Source organism: Nicotiana tomentosiformis, chromosome 2, assembly GCF_000390325.3.
Source record: "Nicotiana tomentosiformis chromosome 2, ASM39032v3, whole genome shotgun sequence".
Taxonomy (NCBI): Eukaryota; Viridiplantae; Streptophyta; class Magnoliopsida; order Solanales; family Solanaceae; genus Nicotiana; species Nicotiana tomentosiformis.
Genome location: NC_090813.1, coordinates 10,404,111 through 10,416,080, shown reverse-complemented (window position 1 = coordinate 10,416,080; position 11,970 = coordinate 10,404,111). Strand labels below are relative to the sequence as shown.

The 11,970-nt window shown below is 38.1% G+C and overlaps 1 protein-coding gene across 1 annotated transcript; it reads left to right on the top strand.

Annotated features, from left to right (window-relative positions):
* Window positions 1–508: 508 nt before the first annotated feature.
* On the top strand, window positions 509–1,033 carry LOC138904334 (uncharacterized). The gene has a single exon (XM_070192835.1). It carries the CDS (start codon window positions 509–511, stop codon window positions 1,031–1,033), a length of 525 nt encoding a protein of 174 aa, XP_070048936.1.
* The last annotated feature ends 10,937 nt before the right edge of the window (window positions 1,034–11,970 follow it).

The window sequence follows — 11,970 nt, the reverse complement described above, 5'->3', positions numbered from 1 at the left end:
TAACAATTATCGATCCTGAGGATAGCCCGACATCAGCCATTCCACAACCAGAATCAGCAATTGCTGAAGAGAATAGGATGTTGTGTCCCCGCATGATGGAAATGTGGGACGCCTGGTCTAATGGTAGGGAACCGCCAAGTGCAATCTCTGGGTTCCCTGAGTTGATCCCAAGGTCAGGTGGGCTTACCAACATCCCTGTGCCCAACCCGCTCATCCCATGCGGGCACCCTCCAATGCCGTCTAATGATCCTGGCTTGCCTTCTGTGGTTCGCCCCCAGGTGCATATTTCTAGAGCACCTCTAGTATTGTTCTCGGCATCGCCTGTCTTCACCACGGCGCAGCCAACCGTGCCCAGGCCGTATTTCGAACCTCCGAACTTTTGCATTCCAAGGCCCATAATTTCAGTAGGATATGTGTTATGTCACTCCGGACTCATATACTCAACCTCCACAGTATGACTGTCCGGCTAAACCAAAAAGAATAATAAAAAAATCCCGAGCAGGAAGAAATGGCTCGAAAAATGAAAAGCCTGAAGCAGAGTTTAAAGAATATGCAGGTCTTGATTAGCCAAAAGAGCATATCTTACCACGACTTGTTCATGTTTCCCCATGTCCATTTTCTAGCTAGTTTCAAAACGCCAAAATTTGAAAAGTACGAAGGGCACAGAGACCCGATTGCTCATTTGAAAAGGTATTGTAACCAGCTGAGGGGCGATGGTGGAAAAAAAGATCTATTAATGGCCTATTTTGGAGAAGGCCTCACCGGAATTGCTTCTGAGTGGTATATAGATCAAAACATTACCCATTGGCATGTGTGGGACGATCTGGCCCAAGAATTTGTCCGCCAGTTCCAGTATAATATGGACATCGCTCCCAACAGAAACTCTTTGTCCAATTTGAAAAATAAAACAGCGGAAAGTTTCTGTGAATATGCTATCAAATGGCATGAGCAAGCTGCCAGGATAAAGCCTCCTATGGACAAAGCAGAAACGGTTTCGTTCTTCCTACATGCCCAAGAGGCTGATTACTTCTAGAATATAATGCCCTCTATGGGTAAGCCTCTGAGGCTATCAAAATGGGGGAGATGGTAGAAAATGGGTTAAAACAGGCTGAATCTTGAGTCATGCTGCCTTTAAGGCCATATCTCAGGTCGTGCAGAATGGTTCTGGGGGTTTGATAAATAGAAACTTGAGAGACGAGGGAGCCATGATGACTTCGATCTCGAAGGGGGCCCGCAGGGTATCCAACCAATCATATATGCTTCCTAAGGTCCCACAACACTAATATCCCCATCAAGATGATCCTTATGTCGTGGCACCGCCTCCCTATGTGGTGATGAACGCGCAACCTTATATGCGGCCACAACATTATACACAAAACTGAGCTCTACCTCCCAGAAATGCCTGTCCCTACCAAGCCCCATTTCATCCCCAACCAAATGATCCCCAATACAATCCTCGCCCAAGAGAGCCTCTAAGAAGGAATCAGTTCACCCATATTGGTGAATCATACTCGAGCTTGTTCCAAATGCTAGTCAGGCTAGGTCTACTGCACCCAAACTGGCCAAACTCGAGTCCCCCTCGCACCGGGATAATGCTTGATATGAGTACCACTCTGGAGCAGTGGGACATGATACAGAAGACTGTTAGACTCTTAAAAGAGCAGTGGAAGACCTCATCGAGCTCAAGGCAATAGTGCTTAGAGATGAAGAGGCCCCTAATATGATGAACAATCATCCACCTACTCACACCAATGGGCTAGTAGTCGGAATGATTTGTGAAGATGAGGAATTTGATCCGGCACTGAAGGTCATTGAAGCCATTGCCGAGACAGAAGAAAAGCTAAAAAAACGGTCGCCAAAGCTGAAAGTTACCTATCAGACGGGAGTCTCGGTAGCTGGTCTTGCTATCCTTTTTGTGTCTGATTATTTCAAGGTTTTATCCGGATGTTTTACTTTTATTGTCTTACTTTCGAATGTAAACCCTTCTATCTTTAAAATTCAAATAAATGAGATCAATATTTCATCGTCCATGTCTCTTTTCTTAACTTTTTCGCTTCTCTTATTCTTTTTTCAGTTCTATTAAATTTTAGATTTTAATGACATGACATGTTTGCGAACTTCATGCCCAGATCCTAAAACGCTGTCAGACCCCGAAATAATGAATCAAGAAACAGAATGTTTTGAAGACAAGACTTGCAAGAAAACAAATAGAAAATTGAAACAAAGTTAAGATTCCCTCTCTTCGGATAATTGTTGAAGCCGAGATTAAGGATAAAGATTGGGTCAAGAACCGATCGGAACAATTGACACTAATTGATGGAAAATGATTGGCCGCAGTTTGTCACAGGCAGTTGTACCAACAAAGAATGGCCAGTGCCTACAACAAGAAACTGCGGCCCAGGAAATTTGAAATAGGACAACTCATTCTGAGACGTATCCTCCCACCTCATGAAGAAGTTAAAGGAAAATTGGCTCCAAACTGGAAAGTTCCATACATTGTAACGAGAGTACTTCCAAAAGAGAGCATTTTACCTGGAAAACATTGACGGAATGTCCCGGAAACAACCGTCAACGTGGATGCAGTCAAAAGGTATTATGTTTGACCCACTATGAAGCATTTATATTCTCTGATTGGTATGACGAAGGCTTTCATTCTCGTTATCCAAATGCCATTAACCCTTTTGCCAACCCTTTGAGCCGGTTACCTTCCTTTGATTACCCTCTTTGAAACCTGAAAGTGTTATTGAAAAAGAAAAAGAAAAAAAACAACAAAAAAAAAGACAAAAAGAAAATGAAATAAAAAATGACAAAAATAAAATAAAATAAAATAAAAAAGTAAGGAAAAAAGAAAAGGAAAAAGAAAGAGAAAACAAAACAAAATAGAAGAAAAACAAAACAAAAATCAAAACAGTTCATGTTCCTTGAACTATGTTCGACTTGATTCCCAAGGGATACGTAGGCAGCCTCTCTCTGGGGTTCAGTCACAATAAAATAAAAATTCACATTCCCCCAAAGGTTGACTGGGGCAGATGTTATAATGGTTCGGCGATGGTTTCGCCCGAAAGGTTCCAAAGTTGTACTTCAATCCCAATTCTTTTTACCCAAATCCTTTTCAAGTCCTTTTGATCAATCAACGAGAATGTTCAAGAATTGGAGGATACAACCACTTGAATATGATACAACCAAATGAGAGAAATAAAATGATAGTCTTATTGGTGAAAACCCTCACGGGCACCGTAAGGCGATGGTAAGTAGAGAAATTAGAAATGAGAGAGTCTTGTTAGTGAAAACTCGTAAAGAGCACTATAAGACGGTGGTGAGAAGAGAAATGAGAGAGGTTAGCTAGTGAAACCCCACAAAGGATGCCATTGATCGAAAAAGAGGATCCTCACAGTCACTGACATCGGCACAGTCCTGGACAAGGTTTCTCGATTTCGAGGCAAAGGTTGTGATGAATTTCTGAGATTCGGATGGTTTACACAGATCAGGCATCCAGTCCAAAAGGGATGTCATATTCATTGAAGTCCAAAGGTACTCCAGATAAGTCCTTCTTTCTTTTCCCCTAAAGGGATACCTCTTGTCTAAATTCATCTTTCATTCCATTGTCTGTTTTTCTTTGAATCCCTTTCGGTCTAACTCTGTTCTAGAACTAAGACAAAGAAGGGATGGTAAGACTGATTTATAGGATTCTCATTTTATACAAGCTAATATGAAAAAAGGTACCTAGCCTCGACAGGGGCATCAAGTTGACCCCGATTGGCCATGGCGGTCGATGCTTCGAAATCAAAAACTCTTGGAAAAAGGAAAACAATTTAAAATTCCTACAAGGGCGAAAATGAAGTTGAAAATGTTGAGTCCCACGCGACTAACCGTCTTGGCAGAGTTTGAAAAGTCAAGGATTCCCCAATGCTCTAAAGTTAAAACTAGAAGAAAGAAGTGAAATGCTCACAAAGGCAAAATAAAGTTGAAAAAGGTTAAGTCCCACGCAACCAACTGTCATGGAAAATTTTGGAAAAAGCCAAAGGTTCTCCATGGCTAGAAATGCAAACGGTATCGAGGAAACAACCAGTTTCAGTTGAAATCATCATCAAAGAAACCGGGCCGAGATCAAGTGACTAACACTCAAGGCCGCAAAACCAACCACTGCTTCAAACTAACAATTGTTTTTTGTTTGATAAAACAAGAAACATGTGCAATCCAAAAGCAACCTTGCAACAAGCAGGTGCAACTAAAAAGAAACTGCACGGAGACTAAAATAGCTCTGCAATAGCAACAACTTTAAAAAGGGAAGTTTTCTCCAAATGTTTTCCTGCATTTACTCATTCTCTAAATAAAATAAAAATTAATGATGAAAATGATGAAAAACAAATTAAGAAAAAAAAAGCTCAAAATGATGGTAGTATAGGGTACACCACTCCCTAGTTGCATTTTCCAACATAGGGTCTCCACTCTCTAGTTGAGTTTATTTTAGACATAGGGTCTCCACTCCCTAGTCTTTTTTCCAACATAGGGTCTTCATTCCCTAGTTGATTTTATTTTAGACATAGGGTCTCCACTCCCCAGTCGTTTTTCCAACATAGGGTCTCCACTCCCTAGTTGGTTTTATTTTAGACATAGGGTCTCCACTCCTCAGTCTCTTTTCAAACATAGGATCTCCACTCCCTAGTTGAAGTTATTTTATACATAGGGTCTCCACTCCCTAGTCTCTTTCCAACATAGGGTCTTCACTCCCTAGTTGAAGTTATTTTAGGCATAGGGTCTCCACTCCCTAGTCTCTTTTCCAACATAGGGTCTCCACTCCCTAGTTGATATTTTTTAATACATCGGGTCTCCACTCCCTAGTCTCCTTTTCTAACATAGGGCCTCTACTCCCAAATTAATTTTATTCCAGACATAGGGTCTCCACTCCCAAGTCTCTTTTTTCAACATAGGGTCTCCACTCCCTAGTTTATGTTATTTTAGACATAGGGTCTCCACTCCTTAGTCTTTTTTCCAACATAGGGTCTCCACTCCCTAGTCTTCTTTTCTAACGTAGGATCTCCACTCCCTAGTTTATTTTATTTTAGACATAGGGTCTCCACTCCCTAGTTTTTTTTCCAATATAGGGTCTCCACTCCCTAGTTGATTTTATTTTAGACATAGAGTTTTCACTCCCTAGTCTCCTTTTTCCAACATAGGGTCTCCACTCTCTAGTTGATTCTATTTAAAATATAGGGTCTCTACTCTGGAGTCTCTTTTCTAACATAGGGTCTTCACTCCCTAGTTGGTTTTATTTTAGACATAGGGTCTCCGCTCCATAGTCTCTTTCTAACATAGGGTCTCCACTCTCTAGTTGAGTTGATCTTAAATTAAGGATACATCATTCCAAAAGAATCATGTTTTCCAGGGTACACAAATCCTGACCTTTTTTTGCTTTCAATAATAAGGTAGTATAGAGTTTTGTTACAAATAACTCATGAAATTTTCCTAGTGAAAACTGGGGCAGAAAAATTTTGTTTGTTTGTTTGTTTGTTCTGTTGTCTGAGTAGGATTTACCTCGAGGCACAGGGTTCGAGATGATCAAAAGAAGGAGTCTCAATCCAAAATAAATAAAAGAAAAAGAAGAAGTGAATCCAAAATGCAGAAAGCATTGAAAAGATATGGACTGCTCAAGACATGACTGAAGTCAAGAGCTTAACATGTCCCGTTTTGATCAGAAGAAGCCATAGAAGAAGGAACTAGCACCTGCAACTAGCAAGCATCAAGATTCAGATCAGAGTCTGCATGAAGAACCAGCCAGACTCAAGACCAAGCTTTGAAAGCCTTATAGATAGGAATCTTGTAACTCGTAGCTGATAGGCTTGTTTAGTTTCTTTTTTATTTTGATTTTGGTGTAATAAGGAGTTCAGCAAGCAGTAACAACAGTGAAATCACAGCTTCTCGGTAGTCCCAGCTACCAAAATTTCCAGAACTACACTAACCTGATTCCTTTATGGCCAAGGATATGTAGGCAACCTATGAAATAAGGTTCGGTCAAACTTTTTCAAAATGCTTCCCTTAGACTGCCAGACGGGCAAAAATTGCTCATAATTGCTCACTTTATCTTTGCCTGAAAACTCTTCATGTTCTCGAGAAAAGAGGGGTAGATGTGAGCACGTAATGTTTGCCCAATATATAAAATTACTCCTAAAGATCTCAAAAAATAGCTTTTAATTATTTTATAGATTTATAGGAATTTTTCTTTATTTTACTTGATTTGTTTTATGCATATTTGTGTTTGGTACATTTTAGTAGCATTTTAATTCTTAAAAATAATAAAAATATTTTTTTTACATTTTTTAGATTTTAATTGCATAATTAATTGCATTTGTAAAAAAAATACCAAAAATATATTAGTCACTTTACATGCATTGTTAGTTAAATAAATTAGTTAATAGTTAAATGGGTTAATTTTGCAAATCAGTTTTTAAATTAGATTTGTTAAGAAAGTTGGCTAATTTTGAAAATTAATTAAAAAAGAAGAAGAAGCTAGTCTTTTGAAATGGGCCAAAACAATGGGAGAAATTCAAAAATAGCCAGATTTACATGTGGTAATTGAACAATAGCCACAGTTTCAAAAGTAATCGAAATTTAGCCACTTTTCATGTAAAAGTAAATTTGAACGAAAACACTGTTTAAAATTCAAAAAATATTCCAGCATAATATACTGGAGTTCCAGTATAATATTCCGATCCAGCATAATATGCTGGAAGTTCATACACAGGTGCTCCAATCTCCAGTATATTATGCTAAAACTTTTTGCGTGTTGGAGTTCCAGCATAATATGCTGGAAGTTCATACACATGTGCACCAATCTTCAGTATATTATGTTAGACCAGTCCTTATTGCAAAATAAATAGTTGCTATTTTTCAATAACTTTACAAACGGTGGCTATTTTTGAATTACCAATCCGAAAACTAGCTAGCCCGTGCTATTTTTACCAAAATAATTTCAAACGGTCCAATTCTCGCTCCAAACCCGTCCAAGCCCACACCCGATCTGCCCAGCCCGTCCGTTCCTTCAAAACGATGTCGTGGAGCACCTAAACGACGTCGTTACCTTCCCCTCACTCATTAAAACACCCATTTTCCCCAAATCCCCACAGAGACCGGATACCCCTTTTAGAAAACCCTAGCCACCCCATCTCTCATCCTCTTTCACCAGCCCCTCTCTTGAACCATCATCTTCCACCGCCTGAAAATCGCCATCCGGCGGCAGACCACCACTAACCCAAAACATCACTAAATACTCATCTCTCACCCCCAATTCACTCACTCTCATTTTTCTCACCTTCACACACACACACACAATTCACACTCATACAAGCCTTGAGAACCAGCTGGAAGTTTACAGATCAAAATTCCAGATCTGAGAATCAGAAAATCTCCAAAAAGAAAAAGGGAAACAGAAACGCGAACTAAAACAAATTTTCAAGTCGTGCCTACTTCGATCCTGCTGTTCGTTTTTGCATTCAGCTGGGATCTAGAATGTTGTTTGAATTAAAAAAAGAAACAAGGTGTTGATTCTATTGTTGTTGTTACTGGGGATTTTTAACAGAGTTGCATCTTCTGCTTCTAAACCTTATTTGGTTATTCCCTGTTAGTGTATTCAGCTCTAGGCATGTTTCACATTTTAAGCTATCTAATTGAATTGATGAATAAAGATCAAGGGTTTTGATACCATATCACAATTTAAGTTTGTTTATTTGCTTATTGAGTGCTTAAAATTGTATCATATGTGTTGTTATTTGTTCATTAACATGAGTCAAATACTCAGTAACATATGAGCTAATCTGTGCTATGCAACATCAATTACTGATTATTGTGTAAACTAATCTTTGCTCATTAGTTAATGACATCTATCCATTTGAATCTATGAATTTAAGTACTAGTAGAATAAATATATGTATGATGGAGAAATCAACTTAATGATGTGGATGTGTGATTCTGCTGTCACACGATTAGGAAAAGAGACAACGTGTACACCTTGTGTTGTATTTTGTAGTTTAGAATCACCAATGACGGTTGAGATCCATATTCATGTATACAATACACTCATCTGGCCTTAAAGTGATAGACTCCTCTTGCTTAAATGTTTCGGATTCATTATGTGATGTTAAACTTGAAACTCCAATGTTTTAATCGATTTAGTAGTTTTTGGTGTTGTAAGAATATAATTTTAGTAGTGGAACATATGAATCAAGTGTTGATTGTGTTAAATCTGGCTTTTAGTTGAAATTAAACTTCAAAATTCTCATGAACCAACAAAAGTCTATTTCAACGTTAATCATAAGTTTGGATTTCAAACATGCTTTAGACATTATGCCCACATTCTTCCACATTATATTCCATAATCCATGTCTTTCTCAATAAAACTCTAGGAAAATTAATTCAAATGCACTAGTTGCTTTAGGCACGATTAATGAACAAATTATCATAGTTATGAGTACGGATTTTGTGGCATAGCTATGATACCTAAATCCCAACTCAAGTGTGCGTTCATGCGACTTGACCACAACTTTAAATAATAATAATAATAATAATAATAATAATAATAATAATAATAATAATAATAATAATAATAATAATAAACATGTTTTGAATCGCGGGTACATTTCACGTGGCGCGGTTTGCAATGTGTACCAGAACGACAAGTGTACGACATCGTTACTTGTTCAAGGAATAACTCCATAAATATTAAAAGTGGTTAGAAAGTAAAAATGCACAATAGGTTTTAAACATGTAATAAAACAGATAATTAGGCCAATTATTAATAGTTGAGCGACCGTGCTAAAACCATGTAACTCGAGAGCACCTCACACCTTCTCCCGGGTTAACAGAGTTCCTTACCTGATCTTCTGTGTTCGCAGGCCATAAATAGAGTCAATTTTCTCGATTTGAGATTTTAAAAATAAACCGGTGACTTGGGAAACCATAATAATTATCCCAAGTGGCGACTCTAATTAAATAAATAATCTCATTTTGAATAATATCACTTTAATTGAAAAAACTTCCTATCCCTCGGGAAAAGGAGGTGACAGGTTAACAAAATACACTATCAGGTTATAACAAATTAATTGGTTCTAAAGTTCTTATCGTTAGAACATACCCAGCGGAAGCAAGAATAAACATAGGTATCACATACATGTAATCTAGACAACGAACTAATAAAAAAGATTAGAAGCACTAACCTCTCGAAGTAGTTACGCAACTGGTTCACATGATATGGATCCAGGACTGCAGTATTCTACTATGATCCTAAGCCTTGGACGAAAATACTTGTGTGGGCAAATATTACTACTCTGAAGAATGAGTTATTAGGTGAAACTCATCCTCTATTTGTAGCACCCAAAATTAAGCCAAATATCAGCCCAAAAATCGTGTAAGATTCTACTAGGATAGTAGAATCCTAGTTCAACTTAAATAGAGAATTTTTCTCCCAAGTAACTTTCTTCCCAAGTCTATTAAGGTTTTATTAGGTATAGCAGGGATCACAAAAATAATAAGAGGCTACTAATTATAGTATTAATTCGAAATTTTAAAATTCTACTATAATTAATCAAAGTTTATTCCACTAAAAACTTTAATTGAACTCCTCATTATGAATTTTGAATTCACCCGCTTATTTAACCCCCATGTTAAGATTACAAATATCAGTTAATTAAACTAAATCACTGACAATTTAAGTTAATCAACTAATTTAATCCTTTATAATTTCGCTTTAACTATTTCATATGACAGATATAAAATCTACAGGTCGGGTTTACATATGAAAACTTATAAGCTTACATAAAGGGGTATTATCAAACTCAAGTTCGATTCATGGATTCTATTATCAAACTCAAGTTCGATTCATGGATTCTATCAACTAACTATTATTTCACAAATGCAATTTGTTGTCCAATCTATTAGGCATATGCTAACTCAAAATAGAATTGTACTTTTTGATAAATCAAAATAATAAACAAATCACATTGATCATAATAACTATACCAAAATTAGGAGTATATGCTCATTTAATGAATTAGAGAAAATATTTTATATATTCAGTACAAAAATATATTTTCTCTAGCTACTTGGTCCGTTCAATATACACTAAGTATACAAGCACAAGTTGGAGTAAAACTACTCTCATACTCAAGATAAATTACACTTTATGTAACGACCCAGCCGGTCGTTTTGAGAGTAATAGCCCTGATCCCCTGTTTACTATTTTCCCCGTATCTTTTTATGCTTATGTGACTTACCGGAAATTTATTGTTGTGGTTTCGGAGTATTTTGGGACACTTAGTCCTTAAAAACGGAAGTTTAAGTCTTAGGATTTTTTACTGTAGTTGGAACTATATGAAAATGACTCCAAAATGGAGTTTTGTCGGCTCCGTTAGTTCTGTTGGGTGATTTTGGACTTAGGAGCATGTACGGACTGTGAATTTGAGGTATGTAGCTGATTTATGCTTGAAATGGCGAAAGTCGAATTTTTGGAGATTTTGAACGGAAGTGAACTTTTTTATATCGGGGTCAGATTCTGATTTCGAAAGTTGGAGTAGGTACATAATGTCAATTATGACTTGTGTACAAAATTTGAGGTCAATCGGACGTGATTGGATAGGTTTCGGTATCAGTTGTAGAAATTTAAAGTTTCAAGTTTATTAAGTTTGAATTGGGAGGTGATTCATATTTTTAGCGTTGTTTGATGTAATTTGAGGGCTCGACTAAGTTTGTATAGTGTTTAAGGACTTGTTGGTATGTTTGGTTGAGGTCCCGGGGGGTCTCGGGTGTGCTTCGAATGCTTAACGGATTAAATTTGGACTTAGGCTAGTTGCTAAAGACTTTTTGGTGTTGTCGCACCTGCAGAGGGGAGACCGCAGGTGCGGGATCGCATGTACGGAAAAAGGAGCACAGGTGCGGTTTGGTCAAGCTGGTCTGTGAGCGCAGGTGCGAAATGGGAGCCATATCCGCAGATGTGGAGCGCAGGAGCGAAAAGGGGCGGCCTGGGCAGAGTCGCAGATGCGGAAGGTCATCCGCAGAAGCGTGCCCGCAGGTGCGTGCCCTGGTCCGCAGAAGCAGATCTTTGGACCTTAAGCCATCTCTGCACTTGCGATGGAAATTTCGCAGGTGCAGCGTCACAGGTGCGATTGGTTATCCGCAGGTGCGAGATCGCTGGGCAGAAAAGAGAAAATTTCGAGGGTTTGATCTCATTTTTATTTTGGGACTTTGAAAGCTCGAATTTGGGCGATACTTTGGGAGATTTTTAGAGGAAGATTTTGGGTAACGATTCTTAACCCATTTATGGTTATATTATACTAATCTATCACTAATTTCATCTTTTAATTTCGGATTTGGGTGAAAATTTTAGAAAAAAAGGGAAGAAGTTCTTCAACTAAGGTTTTGGGTTTTGATTGAGTATTTGATATCGGATTTGGATAATTTTGGTATGTGTGAACTTGTGAGTGAATGGCTGTTCATATTTTGTGACTTTTACCCGATTCCGAGACATGGGCCCGGGGAGACGTTTTGGGGCGATTATCTAATTTCTTGATTTAGCTTTGATTTCATTAATTAGATTAATTTCTAATAGTTGTATTTATGATATGTAATTGATTTTGGCTAGATTTGGGCCATTTGGAGTCGGATATTCATGGAAAAGGTATTGTTACCGATTGATTAAGCTTGGTTCGAGCTGTGTGTTTACTTTTGAGATTAAGAGGTGGTTCCTCTGGAGTTCTCCCTACATATTTACTTTTGAGACTACGAGGCGGTTCTTCGGGAGCTCTTCCTGCACATTTACCTCTGAGACTACGAGGCGGTTCCTCGGAAGTTTTTCCTGTATATTTATGTTTGAGACTACGAGGCTGTACCTCGGGAGTTCTCCCTTTACATTTACTTTTGAGACTATGAGGCGGTACCTTGAGGGATCTCCTCTCATATTTACTTTTGGGACTACGAGACGGT

What these genes read in the sequence shown, in the direction of transcription:
- LOC138904334 (XM_070192835.1), top strand. Translation starts at nt 509, where the DNA reads ATGGCTCGAAAAATGAAAAGCCTGAAGCAGAGTTTAAAGAATATGCAG.